Here is a 14610-nt window from a genome sequence, read left to right as displayed (position 1 = left end):
GAGCCAAAATATAGTAAAGGCTTTCAAAAATTTAAAATAATTTTAAATATTAAATAAATATTTTAAATATTAAATATTAATTTTAAATATTAAATAATCAGAGATCTGCTTAAAGATTTATGTATAAGGATAAAAATCACAGCATTATATATATGAGCAAAAAACCTAAAAACAATCTTAAATCTAACAGCAGGGAACTAAAAGTGGCAAACCAAAAGTGGCAAAAAAAAAAAAAAACCACATTACAATGAATAATGTTATAGCCACATGATGGAATACCACACAGTCATCAAAAATCATATTTTCTAAGAAATGTGCATAAAATAGGTAACTATTAAGAATCTACTGTATAGCATAGGGAACTTTACTCAGTACTCTGCAATGACTTATACAGGCACAGAATCTAAGAAAGAGTGGATATATGTATCTGTATAACAGATTCACTTTGCTGTACAGCAGAACCTAACACAAGATTGTATACCAACTATATGCCAATAAAGATTAATTAAAAAAAAAAAAGAATATACACATAGAAGAAAAATTAAGGAAAAGGCAAAATGATAGGATACCAAAAGAGGAACTCCCCAGGTCATTAGGGGCCCAATATGCTACTGGAGATCAGTGGAGAAATAACTCCAGAAAGAATGAAGGGATGGAGCCAAAGAAAAACAATACCCAGTTGTGGATGTGACTGGTGATAGAAGCAAGATCCGATGCTGTAAAGAGCAATATTGCATAGGAACCTGGAATGTCAGGTCCATGAATCAAGGCAAATTGGAAGTGGTCAAACAAGAGATGGCAAGGGTGAACATCGACATTCTAGGAATCAGTGAACTAAAATGGACTGGAATGGGTGAATTTAACTCAGACGACCATTACAACTACTACTGCGGGCAGGAATCCCTCAGAAGAAATGGAGTAGCTATCATGGTCAACAAAAGAGTCCGAACTGCAGTACTTGGATAAAATCTGAAAAACGACAGAATGATCTCTGTTCATCTCCAAGGCAAACCACTCAATATCACAGTTATCCAAGTCTATGTCCCAACCAGGAACGCTGAAGAAACTGAAGTTGAACGGTTTTATGAAGACCTACAAGATCTTTTAGAACTAACACCCAAAAAAGATGTCCTTTTCATTATAGGGGACTGGAATGCAAAAGTAGGAAGTCAAGAAACACCTGGAGTAACAGGCAAATTTGGCCTTGGAATGCAGAATGAAGCAGGGCAAAGACTAATAGACTTTTGCCAAGAAAATGCACTGGTCATAGCAAACACCCTCTTCCAACAACACAAGAGAAGACTCTACACATGGACATCACCAGACGGTCAACACCGAAATCAGACTGATTACATTCTTTGCAGCTAAAGATGGAGAAGCTCTATATAGTCAACAAAAACAAGACCGGGAGCTGACTGCGGCTCAGATCATGAACTCCTTATTGCCAAATTCAGACTTAAATTGAAGAAAGTAGGGAAAACCGCTAGACCATTCGGGTATGACCTAAATCAAATCCCTTATGATAATACAGTGGAAGTGAGAAATAGATTTAAGGGCCTAGATCTGATAGGTAGAGTGCCTGATGAACTATGGAATGAGGTTTGTGACATTGTACAGGAGACAGGGATCAAGACCATCCCCATGGAAAAGAAATGCAAAAAAGCAAAATGGCTGTCTGCGGAGGCCTTACAAATGGCTGTGACAAGAAGAGAGGTGAAAAGCAAAGGAGAAAAGGAAAGATATAAGCATCTGAATGCAGAGTTCCAAAGAATAGCAAGAAGAGATAAGAAAGCCTTCTTCAGCGATCAATGCAAAGAAATAGAGGAAAACAACAGAATGGGAAAGACTAGAGATCTCGTCAAGAAAATTAGAGATACCAAGGGAACATTTCATGCAAAGATGGGCTCAATAAAGGACAGAAATGGTCTGGACCTAACAGAAGCAGAAGATATTAAGAAGAGGTGGCAAGAATACACGGAAGAACTATACAAAAAGATCTTCACGACCCAGATAATCACGATGGTGTGATCACTAATCTACAGCCAGACATCCTGGAATGTGAAGTCAAGTGGGCCTTAGAAAGCATCACTACGAACAAAGCTAGTGGAGGTGATGGAATTCCAGTGGAGCTATTTCAAATCCTGAAAGATGATGCTGTCAAAGTGCTGCACTCTATATGCCAGCAAATTTGGAAAACTCAGCAGTGGCCACAGGACTGGAAAAGGTCAGTTTTTATTCCAGTCCCAAAGTAAGGCAATGCCAAAGAATGCTCAAACTACCGCACAATTGCACTCACCTCACATGCTAGTAAAGTAATGCCCAAAATTCTCCAAGCCAGGCTTCAGCAATACGTGAACCGTGAACTCCCTGATGTTCAAGCTGGTTTTAGAAAAGGCAGAGGAACCACAGATCAAATTGCCAACATCCGCTGGATCATGGAAAAAGCAAGAGAGTTCCAGAAAAACATCTATTTCTGCTTTATTGACTATGCCAAAGCCTTTGACTGTGTGGATCACAATATACTGTGGAAAATTCTGGAAGAGATGGGAATATGAGACCACCTGACTTGAGAAATCTGTATGCAGGTCAGGAAGCAACAAAACTGGACATGGAACAACAGACTGGTTCCAAATAGGAAAAGGAGGAAAAGGGTGTATCTTGTCACCCTGCTTATTTAACTTATGTGCAGAGTACATCATGAGAAACGCTGGTCTGGAAGAAACACAAGCTGGAATCAAGACTGCCGGGAGAAATATCAGTAACCTTAGATATGCAGATGACACCACCCTTATGGCAGAAAGTGAAGAGGAACTAAAAAGCCTCTTGATGAAAGTGAAAGAGAGTGAAAATGTTTGCTTAAAGCTCAACATTCAGAAAACAAAGATCATGGCATCTGGTCCAATCACTTCATGGGAAATAGATGGGGAAACAGTGGAAACAGTGTCAGACTTTATTTTTTTGGGCTCCAAAATCACTGCCGATGGTGACTGCAGCCATGAAATTAAAAGACGCTTACTCCTTGGAATGAAAGCTATGACCAACCTAGATAGCATATTCAAAAGCAAAGACATTACTTTGCCGACTAAGGTCCATCTAGTCAAGGCTATGGTTTTCCCAGTGGTCATGTATGGATGTGAGAGTTGGATGTGAAGAAGGCTGAGCGCTGAAGAATTGATGCGTTTGAACTGTGATGTTGGAGAAGACTCTTGAGGGTCCCCTGGACTGCAAGGAGATCCAAGCAGTCCATTCTGAAGGAGATCAACCCTGGGATTTCTTTGGAAGGAATGATGCTAAAGCTGAAGCTCCAGTACTTTGGCCACCTCATGCGAAGAGTTGACTCATTGGAAAAGACTCTGATGCTGGGAGAGATTGGGGGCAGGAGGAGAAGGGGACGACCGAGGATGAGATGGCTGGATGGCATCACAGACTCGATGGACACGAGTCTGAGTGAACTCCGGGAGTTGGTGGTGGACAGGGAGGCCTGGCGTGCTGCGATTCATGGGGTTGCGAAGAGTCATACACGACTGAGCGACTGAATTGAACTGAACTGAATATCAGTAGCTGTTCTCTAGACATAAGGAATAAAGGTGATTTTTTGGGGGGGGATGGGGGGGGAGCATACTGCACAGCATGTGGGATCTTACTACCTTGACCAGGGGTCAAACCCACACCTCCTGCATTGGAAGCGCTGAGCTTTAACCACCGGACCACCAGGGAAGTCCCAGGATGATTTTCAGTTTCTTAATATTTCTGTTTTCATAAATTTCACTGAACATAAAACACTTTTATTTTGAAAGGTAATCTTTAAAATATCAAAAAGTTAAAAATATATTTTCTGTTGCTGCTAAGTCACTTCAGTCATGTCCGACTCTATGCTACCCCACAGACTGCAGCCCACCAGGCTCTCCCATCCCTGGGATTCTCCAGGCAAGAACACTGGAGTGGGTTGCCATTTCCTTCTCCAAGGCATGAAAGTGAAAAGTGAAAGTGAAGTCGCTCAGTCGTATCCAACTCTTAGAGACCCCATGGACTGCAGTCCACCAGGCTCCTCCATCCATGGGATTTCCCAGGCAAAAATACTGGAGTGGGGTGCCATTGCCTTCTCCAATATTTTCTGTTAAATCAACATAAATATGCTTTTTCAGGATAGTTGATAATTTCTGACTAAATCAAATCAATCAACATTAAAGATCATATATCTTATGGTGAAACACTATTTTTTTATCTATAAACAGTGAACCACATAATCAGAGTCCAATACGCACCTTGTTTTTCTTCAGGTGTTTCTACAAAATAAGGCATTCTTTTCACAGTTTCTCTCAACTCTTGTTTCAAGGCAAGCACATAATCTTCACTCTCTCCTGTTTTTAGTGGCACTGGTTTATAGTCTGTATCCTGTTTACATTAAGAGGCAATTTAAAAAAAAATAAATGAAATATTTTAATATCCCTTTTGTCTATTTTCTGAAAACATGTCAGTTTTATTGAAAAATCACATTTTATAGGCATTAAGTTTTACCATCAACTTAAAATATTTTGACCTTTTATTATCTATTAAGCCTTTTCACCCATCTCTTATTTTGCTTACTTTGTAAGTAGAAAAGGTACTTAATTTTCCTACCTACCTAATTTTTCTACTGATCACACCAACAGTCATTTGCTATATAGTCTGATGACTGTGATTCTGTATTTTAAAAATCAAAGCACCATGATAAAAGCAGTTGCTTTAGTCTCCTATAATGGTGGGTTCCTATTAGCCATGGTGGTATTAGTACGAGCAGTAGCAATAAAAATTTTTAAAAACTGTAGTAGCAGCTACTATTTAACAAGCGGTTACTACAACCTGGATGTACTCAACATTCAGAATCCATGAATTCATCTAAAGTATCAATAATTCCCCTTTTATAGTGAGGAAGCTGAGAAGTGAATAGTCTGTAAGTCCATATAACACAAAAGTGGCCAAGCAGGAATTTGAACCTATACCTTCAATTGTTAAGAATTACAAGTACACACACATATGTATTATGTATGCATATATATTTATAATACAACAGGAGACACCAGGATGACCTAGTCAAACCTTCTGCCTGTGTGGAATTTACATTCTAGGGGAGAAAAATAAGTGAACAAATGGGGTAATGCACAATTTCAGACAGTGGTAACAGAGAAGGACTGAAGCCAGGAAAAGGAAAGAGGGACGGACCGAGCCCATGGAGACTGCAAATGACTGGTCCATCAGTAAGCACGCACTTCTCGGGAGAGTCACCTGTGAGCAGAGATCTGGATAAGAATATGAAGCCATCCATACAGAGAAATGGGGAGACTGATGGCGCCAGCCAGGGAAACTAACAGGGGAAAATGCCTAAGAGAAACAGGAGACCACCACGGCTAAGGAATGAGGACACTGGTGGGAAAAGGGTCAGAAGGACATCAGAAAGCCAGATCAGACAGAGCCTTTTAGCCAGTAATAAATTTTATTCCCTGCAGAAAACAATAGTATGTATTAATATTCCCAAGCTTTAGAAGTAATCTCATACATGAAGAAGAGCTTCTTTTAAAAGGAAATCAATATAAAGTGACATTCTGTCTATACCTGAGATATTTACCTTTGTTTTTAAGCTGCACTGAATATCAGAAAGGAAAAAGATCAAGAGTAAAAAGTAGACTCTCCCCCGGTGGGACATCTAGATCCCAAGAACATCTGTTCAGGGTCCTCTACTTACAGAAATCTTTCAACAAAGGATACTTCCTTCTGAAAGACGGAAAAGATTCCTGGAAGGACTATCTGGTTATTTATGACAGATATTTATATTTTTCACATTTTGTACCACAGCACATGCACATCTGGAAAGGTAAGCTTAAGTTTTAAACTAAATGTAAAGTCAAGCATTAGATTAAAAATTCACACCAATTAAGTCTGCAGCATAATTAAATTTAAAAGCAATACTAAATGTAATAGAAATGCTTATATTTTGAAAAACAGTAACAAAATTAAAATTTACTTTAATAAAAGAAGGAACTAAGCAAAAAAGAAAAAAAGCTCAGTGGGAAAAAAGGGCAAGTGGTATACTAGGGAGCAAAATTAAATTCTATAGATAAAAGATGAGAATAAAGTCATTAAGTGAAGGTCTGGCAAAATAGGAAGTGAGGACCACTATAAAATCTAACTTTACTTTTAAAAATACTATTTTAATATTGGAATATATAAATAACAGCATTGTAAGATACAAAAATTGAAAAAAATATTATAGATCACAAAATATTGAATATATTCAGGGAAAAATATATATATAGCTTTTTGCATTTCAAGAAAGTAGTCTGAAAATTAGAAATGTTTCAGAAAAGAACAGTGGAAATACTTAAATTAAAGGTAAGTGACCATGTCTTTTACTTTCATACAGTTTAGGATATCGTAATGATAGCATATATTCAAGTCTTATACAGTATTTCAATTCTCTCTGAAACATGAAAAACATCCTGTGAGAATTTTGCTGTTAATATACTTACAGGAAACAGTGGAGGTGGTTTTAATACGACATCAGGTAACTTGTCACCTCTGCTAAATCCAACTGCTTCAATGTTAAAGGTATAAGCAGCACGTCCTCTTCCTTTATTCCCAGCCATTGGAACTAGTTATATCAGAAAAAGCAGACACATTAACACACTATTACTGTTCAGGTTTCATGGTATTGCAGTTCAGTTCAATCACTCAGTCGTGTCCGACCCTTTGTGACCCCATGAATCGCAGCACGCCAGGCCTCCCTGTCCATCACCAACTCCCGGAGTTCACTCAGACACACATCCATCGAGTCGGTGATGCCATCCAGCCATCTCATCATCTGTCATCCCCTTCTCCTCCTACCCCTAATCCCTCCTAGCATCAGAGTCATTGCCAATGAGTCAACTCTTCGCATGAGGTGGCCAAAGTACTGGAGTTTCAGCTTTAGCTCATTCCTTCCAAAGAAATCCCAGGGCTGATCTCCTTCAGAATGGACTGGTTGGATCTCCTTGCAGTCCAAGGAACTCTCAAGAGTCTTCCCCAACACCACAGTTCAAAAGCATCAATTCTTCGGCACTCAGCTTTCTTCACAGTCCAACTCTCACATCCATACAGGACCACTGGGAAAACCATAGCCTTGATTAGACGGACCTTAATCGGCAAAGTAATGTCTCTGCTTTTGAATATGCTATCTAGGTTGGTCATAACTTTTCTTCCAAGGAGTAAGCGTCTTTTAATTTCATGGCTGCAGTCACCATCTGCAGTGATTTTGGAGCCCCAAAAAATAAAGTCTGATTCTGTTTCCACTGTTTCCCCATCTATTTGCTATGAAGTGATGGGACCGGATGCCATGATGTTCGTTTTCTGAATGTTGAGCTTTAAGCCAACTTTTTCACTCTCCTCTTTCACTTTCATCAAGAGGCTTTTTAGTTCCTCTTCACTTTCTGCCATAAGGGTGGTGTCATCTGCATATCTAAGGTTACTGATATTTCTCCCGGCAGTCTTGATTCCAGCTTGTGTTTCTTCCAGACCAGCGTTTCTCATGATGTACTCTGCACATAAGTTAAATAAGCAGGGTGACAAGATACAGCCTTGATGTACTCCTTTTCCTATTTGGAACCAGACTGTTGTTCCATGTCCAGTTCTGTTGCTTCCTGACCTGCATACAGATTTCTCAAGAGGCAGGTCAGGTGATCTGGTATTCCCATCTCTTTCAGAATTTTCCACAGTATATTGTGATCCACACAATCAAAGGCTTTGGCATAGTCAATAAAGCAGAAATAGATGTTTTTCTGGAACTCTCTTGCTTTTTCCATGATCCAGCGGATGTTGGCAATTTGATCTCTGATTCCTCTGCCTTTTCTAAAACCAGCTTGAACATCAGGAAGTTCATGGTTCACATATTGCTGAAGCCTGGCTTGGAGAATTTTGAGCATTACTTTACTAGCATGTGAGGTGAGTGCAATTGTGCAGTAGTTTGAGCATTCTTTGGCATTGCCTTTCTTTGGGATTGGAATAAAAACTGACCTTTTCCAGTCCTGTGGCCATGCTGAGTTTTCAAAATTTGCTGGCACATTGAGTGCAGCACTTTGACAGCATCATCTTTCAGGATTTGAAATAGCTCCACTGGAATTCCATCACCTCCACTAGCTTTGTTCGTAGTGATGCTTTCTAAGGCCCACTTGACTTCACATTCCAGGATGTCTGGCTGTAGATTAGTGATCACACCATTGTGATTATCTGGGTCGTGAAGATCTTTTTGTATAGTTCTTCTGTGTATTCTTGCCACCTCTTCTTAATATCTTCTGCTTCTGTTAGGTCCAGACCATTTCTGTCATTTATTGAGCCCATTTTTGCATAAAATGTTCCCTTGGTATCTCTAATTTTCTTGAAGAGATCTCTAGTCTTTCCCATTCTGTTGTTTTCCGCTATTTCTTTGCACTGATCACTGAGGAACGCTTTCTTATCTCTTCTTGCTATTCTTTAGAAGTTTGCATTCAAATGCTTATATCTTTCCTTTTCTCCTTTGTTTTTCACTTCTCTTCTTGTCACAGCTATTTGTAAAGCCTCCCCAGCCAGCCATTTTGCTTTTTTGCATTTCTTTTCCATGGGGATGGTCTTGATCCCTGTCTCCTGTACAATGTCATGAACCTCATTCCATAGTTCATCAGGCACTCTATCTATCAGATCTAGGCTCTTAAATCTATTTCTCACTTCCACTGTATTATCATAAGGGATTTGATTTAGGTCATACCCGAATAGTCTAGCAGTTTTCCCTACTTTCTTCAATTTAAGTCTGAATTTGGCAATAAGGAGTTCATGATCTGAGCCACAGTCAGCTCCCGGTCTTGTTTTTGTTGACTATATAGAGCTTCTCCATCTTTGGCTGCAAAGAATGTAATCAGTCTGATTTCGGTGTTGACCGTCTGGTGATGTCCATGTGTAGAGTCTTCTCTTGTGTTGTTGGAAGAGGGTGTTTGCTATGACCAGTGCATTTTCTTGGCAAAAGTCTATTAGTCTTTGCCCTGCTTCATTCTGCATTCCAAGGCCAAATTTGCCTGTTACTCCAGGTGTTTCTTGACTTCCTACTTTTGCATTCTAGTCCCCTATAATGAAAAGGACATCTTTTTTGGGTGTTAGTTCTAAAAGGTCTTGTAAGTCTTCACAGAACAGTTCAACTTCAGCTTCTTCAGCATTACTGGTTACTTTTCATGGTATTGCAAGAAAAGTGAAACCAACATTTAAAAGCAAAATATACTCCACCCCTTAGGTTGCATGGCTCATTTAAAACACTTCTGGAAAGCAAACTTGTACAGAAACAAATACGGGATAAACTGATTCCTAAACATGTCCTCCTTAGTCGAGCTTGGAAGGTATGGTGATGACGGTCTCAATGACCTCACACAGACTGGCTGGAGGGCTGACCCTAGGGCTTCTTTGTGATGCTGCCCCAACCACTGTGCGGTCAGCTGGTACGATTCCCTCCACCGCTCTGTGGTTCTGCAATGGGATCTCAGATATGCATTAACAATATGGACCAGCAGGGGCTGTGCTGATGAACACGGGACACCTTGTTTTCCAAATCAACTTGAAGACTATCAGCAGTCATACATACTTTAAATGCTTTAATGATTTATTTATCCCAAAATCTGAGTGTCAGAAAGAATCCTTGAGATCTATTCCAAAGTCCTCCTTTTAGGAATGGGAATGGACTCATAAGACTTTGAACAGGTCTGTCCAAGCAGAAAAAGTTGTTAAAGATAAACCTGTGCTCTGTAACTTTAGGGATAAAGTTATCATTGTTAGAGAACAATATCATTCTTAAGTCCTATACTGAACTTCTGAGTCATCTGAAACATGACTACTCTATATAGTTGATGCTTGAACAAAATGGGGTTAGGGGCACTGACCACCCCACGCAGTCAAAAATCCGTGTATAATTTTACAGTCAACCTTCCAAATCCATGGTTCTCCATTCTCAAATTCAACCAACCTCAGTTTGTGTACTGTTAGTTTTCACTGAAAAAAAATCCACATATTAAGAGGACCCATTCAGTTCAAGTTTGTGTTGTTCAGTCAACTGCAGTGTGAAAAGAGGATTCCTACACTAGGGCCCTTTCACTATAACTCACTGGACTATAGTGAAGATTATAATGCACATTCTTTAAATCTTTCCCCCAATGATGATACCGAGTATCATTCAACTCCGTTAAGTCCAAGAAAGCAAGAATAGGTCCTCCATACCACTGTAACAGTTACCTCCCTTTTCTCCCTGACCATTTCTGTGTTGAGAAAACCAGGTCACTATCCTCTACAATGCTTTTCCAACTTCAGCCCTAAGGAATGTGCAGATTATTATTCAGAAATCTTGTCAAAAAGGCAGAATCTGAACCAGCTGGCCAAGGATGAGGCCTGAAGATGGGCATTTCTAACAAGCTCTCTGAAGACAGCAGTGTTACTGGTTTACAGACCACACTTTGAGAGTAGGAGGGGTGGACAATCTCCCATACCGTGGATTTCAGTGACTGCATACATGAGATGTGGTTTAACATTCCTCTGCTGCTGCTGCTAAGTCGCTTCAGTCGTGTCCGACTCTGTGCGACCCCATAGACGGCAGCCCACCAGGCTCACCCATCCCTGGGATTCTTCAGGCGAGAACACTGGAGTGGGGTGCCATTGCTTTCTCCTAACACATTCCTCAGAGAAGGCAATGGCACTCCACTCCAGTACTCTTGCCTGGAGAATCCCATGGATGGAGGAGCCTGGTGGGCTGCAGTCCATGGGGTCGCTGAGTCGGACACGATTGAGCGACTTCACTTTCACTTTTCACTTTCATGCATTGGAGAAGGAAATGGCAACCCACTCCAGTATTCTTGCCTGGAGAATCCCAGGGACGGGGGAGCCTGGTGGGCTTCTGTCTATGGGGTCGCACAGTCGGACACGACTGAAGCGACTTAGTAGCAGCAGCATCAACGCATTCCTCTACTCCCTGTATTTTCTATAAACAGATGGACTAGAGGCTTACTCAAATTTAGGTTTGATTTTTTACAAAAATACTCAAAAGAGATGCTGTTTTTCCTACTGATCACATGATGCATATGAAGTCTCTTTCAGTGATGTTCTTCAGTCATTGGGGTCACGTGCTGTTAGTCTGTTTTGTCCAGTATAAAGCTAAAAAAAGAGTCCAAACATAAGTGGACCCACGTAATTCAAATTTGTGTTGTTTGGAGTCAACTATAACATGAAATCAGTTCACTTAATGATTTTTAAAACTGCAGGTATTGATGATCATATTCTAGATTTACAAGTTCACTATGGATTACAATGTGGTGATAAAACAAATTTTATTATTTCTTTCTTAACTTGAATCCCACCAGTAATCAATTCCCCTCATCTACTATTTAGTTACTATGAAATACAATTCATATAGAAAAGATACTTATTTTAATAACCAAGCTCATGCCAGTTGTCCACACTAAGAGAGGGAAAATATACAAATGGCCTTGTTTCAATTGCTGAGTCACTAAAACATATGCTGAATCTATAGAAAGCAGGTCTCCCAAGTATGAGAATTGCTGAGCACTGGGAAGACTGATGCTGAATCTGAAGCTCCAACACTTTGGCCACTGGATGCAAAGTGCCAACTCATTGGAAAAGACCCTGATGCTGGGAAAGATTGAAGGCGGGAGGAGAAGGGGACAACAGAGGATGCAATGGTTGCATGGCATCACCCACTCAGTGGACAAGAGTTTGAGCAAACTCCAGGAGATGGTGAAGGACAGGGAAGCCTGGCAAGCTGCAGTTCATGGTGCTGCAAAGAGTTGGACACAACTGAGCAACTGAACAAGAACTCACATCTTCACTCTGAGGAAAACCCACCTAAAAAGAGAGTATATCAGCTGTCGTTACTTGATGGAGTATCTCCCGAGAGCTATCGAATTCTGCTGACTCTAAAGCTTCATATTTATTAAGAAACCTGTGGGTATATAAACTTGATTATCATTAGTGAATGCACTGCCCTTGGCAGAAAAATCAATCCTAACTCTTGAGATACCCTTAATAATTACCTGGCATTCTGGCCTAGAAATCCATTTCTTTCTAGCTTGGTTATCATGAGCCAGTTTTCCTGTATCTGGAGAAGTTGCTAAACTTCATTCGCTTCTCCTGCAGAACTGAGAGTCAATGGCTGGACTCTGGTAACAGTCTCTTGGCAAAACAAACAACAGACTCAAAAGCTGTGGCCTAAGCTTCACTGTCTGAATCCCTTGAAATCCTTTAAGTTGATTAAGCCATTTCCATGGTCCTTTTTTATCCTGCTAAGCTTCTTGAATGAAGAGTTTTTTGTTTTTTGTTTTTTTTTTTAACCAGCTTTCCCCATTTTCTCATTATCCAAATCGCCCTCTACTTCATGTGGGCCAATTTCATCCAGTTAATATTGAGTATTCCAGGCATTCAGACAGCACTGAACAAAACCAAGTCTCTGCCTTCAGGGCTTATATTTTGGTGGATGAACAACCATAAGTATGTAACATAATATTATGTGCTCCTGTAGTGGGCTGAATTACCCCCTTACCTGTGAATATGACCTTCCTTGTTTGTAAATAAAGTCTTTGGAGATGTAATCAAATTAACATGAGGTCATAGGAGACTGGGCTTCCCTGACAGCTTAGTTGGTAAAGAATCCTGTTGCAATGCAGGAGACCCCAGTTCGATTCCTGGGTTGGGAAGACCCACTGGAGAAGGGATGGGCTACCCACTCCAGTATTCTTGGGCTTCCCTTGTGGCTCAGCTGGTAAAGGATCCACCGCCACGGAGGAGACCTGAGTTCCATCCCTGTGTTGAGAAGATCTCCTGGAGAAGGGAAAGGCTACCCACTCCAGTTTTCTGGCCTGGAGAATTCCATGAACTGTATAGTCCATGGGGTTGCAAAGAGTCGGACACAACTGAGCGACTTTCACTTTCACTTCACTTTCATACAAGAGAAGGGTGAGCCCTCTCCTAGTGACTGATGTCCTTATAACGGGGGTGCTTGGGCAGACAGAGGCACACAGGGGAAACACTACGTGAAGATGGGAGCACAGACTGGAGTGCCATAGCAGCAACCCAGAAACACGAGGAGTGCCAGGAACCACCAGAAGCTGGAAAAGAGGCGCTGAACATTCTCCCTCAGAGCCTCCAGAGGGAACAAACTCCACTAATACCTTGACCTCAGATTTCCGTCTCTAAAAGTGAGAGAATAAATTTCTGTTGTTTTTAAGTCACCCAGTTTGTGGCAGCTGTAGGAATCAATATAGCTCTGAAGAAAAATAAATCATGGTAAAGAATAATGAAGAGGTGTAGTACTGACTTTTTCACACAAGTGCAGTCTTTCTGTGGACAATAAGCTGGAGCGGTGGTGTGCTGTAGAGGGACTAAGAGTTCTAAGACAGAGGAATGAGGTGAAGATGGCTATGCTGCTGCTGCTGCTAAGTCGCTTCAGTGTCCGACTCTGTGCGACCCCATAGACGGCAGCCCACCAGGCTCCCCCATCCCTGGGATTCTCCAGGCAAGAACACTGGAGTGGTTGCCATTTCCTCCAATACATGAAAGTGAAAAGTGAAAGTGAAGTTGCTCAGTCGTGTTCAACTCTTAGCGACCCCATGGACTGCAGCCCACCAGGCTCCTCCGTCCATGGGATTTTCCAGGCAAGAGTACTGGAGTGGGCTGCCATTGCCTTCTGCAGAAGATGGCTATGCACGGAAGGCAAAACAAGGGCAGGAGAGGAAGCCCCAAGATGCAGTATCTGAGGAAGAAGCTCATGCAGGTGAGAAGCAAGGAAAGGCTGATTAAGACCAGAACTTGTGGAGCCCTATGTGAGCTTTGGTAAAAGGTTTGGCTTTTATCTTATTGTGATGGGAATGATACTGAGGCAGATGCTGAAATGCAAAGGTCCCTAACAGTCCTCAGTGGCAAAATCCACTGGACTATTCCCCTTGTTCATGCTCTTAGACGTCAAAGGTATGCTGCTGTTGTTCAGTCGCTCAGTTGTGTCTGACTCTGTGTGACCTCCTGCACTGCAGCACGCCAGGCTTCCCTGTCCTTCACCAACTCCTGGAGCTTGCTCAAACTCATGTCCATTGAGTCAGTGATGCCATCCAACCATCTCATCCTCTGTCGTCCCCTTCTCCTTCCTTCAATCTTTCCCAGCATTAGGGTATTTTCCAATGAGTCAGCTCTTCACATCAGGTGGCCAAAGTATTGAAGCTTCAGCATCAGCCCTTCCAATGAATATTCAGGGTTGATTTCCTTTAGGACTGACTGGTTTGATCTCCTTGGTGTCCAAGGGACTCTCAAGAGTCTTTTCTCCAGCACCACAGTTTGAAAGCATCAATCCTTTGGTGCTCAGCCTTCTTTATGGTCCTGCTCTCACATCTGCACATGACTAATGGGAAAACTATAGCTTTAACTATATGAATTTTTGTTGGCAAAGTGATATCTCAGCTTTTTAATATGCTGCCTAGATTGTCATAGTTTTCCTTCCAGGAAGCAAGCGTCTTGTAATTTCATGGCTGCAGTCATCGTTCACAGTGATTTCGGAGCCTAAGAAAATAAAATCTGCCCCTGTTTCTATTG

At 41.2% G+C, this 14610-nt stretch overlaps 1 protein-coding gene across 12 annotated transcripts in view; it reads right to left on the bottom strand.

Moving 5' to 3' along the window:
- POLR3G (RNA polymerase III subunit G) overlaps positions 1-14610 on the bottom strand; it is a 51661-nt gene that overhangs the window by 27821 nt on the left and 9230 nt on the right. For all 12 annotated transcript variants that reach the window (XM_069590110.1, XM_069590107.1, XM_069590113.1 and 9 more), the window contains exons 2-3: positions 6507-6628; positions 4266-4395 (exon numbers count right to left, since the gene is read on the bottom strand). In XM_069590110.1, the coding sequence (XP_069446211.1) occupies positions 4266-4395; positions 6507-6623 (247 nt within the window). In that variant the 5' untranslated portion in view covers positions 6624-6628. The remainder of the gene's footprint in view (positions 1-4265; positions 4396-6506; positions 6629-14610) is intronic.

The sequence above is a fragment of the Ovis canadensis genome, chromosome 5 (genome assembly GCF_042477335.2).
Source record: "Ovis canadensis isolate MfBH-ARS-UI-01 breed Bighorn chromosome 5, ARS-UI_OviCan_v2, whole genome shotgun sequence".
NCBI classification, from domain to species: Eukaryota; Metazoa; Chordata; class Mammalia; order Artiodactyla; family Bovidae; genus Ovis; species Ovis canadensis.
The sequence above is the reverse complement of the archived record's forward strand: the minus strand, read 5'-3'. Positions and strand labels throughout refer to the sequence as shown.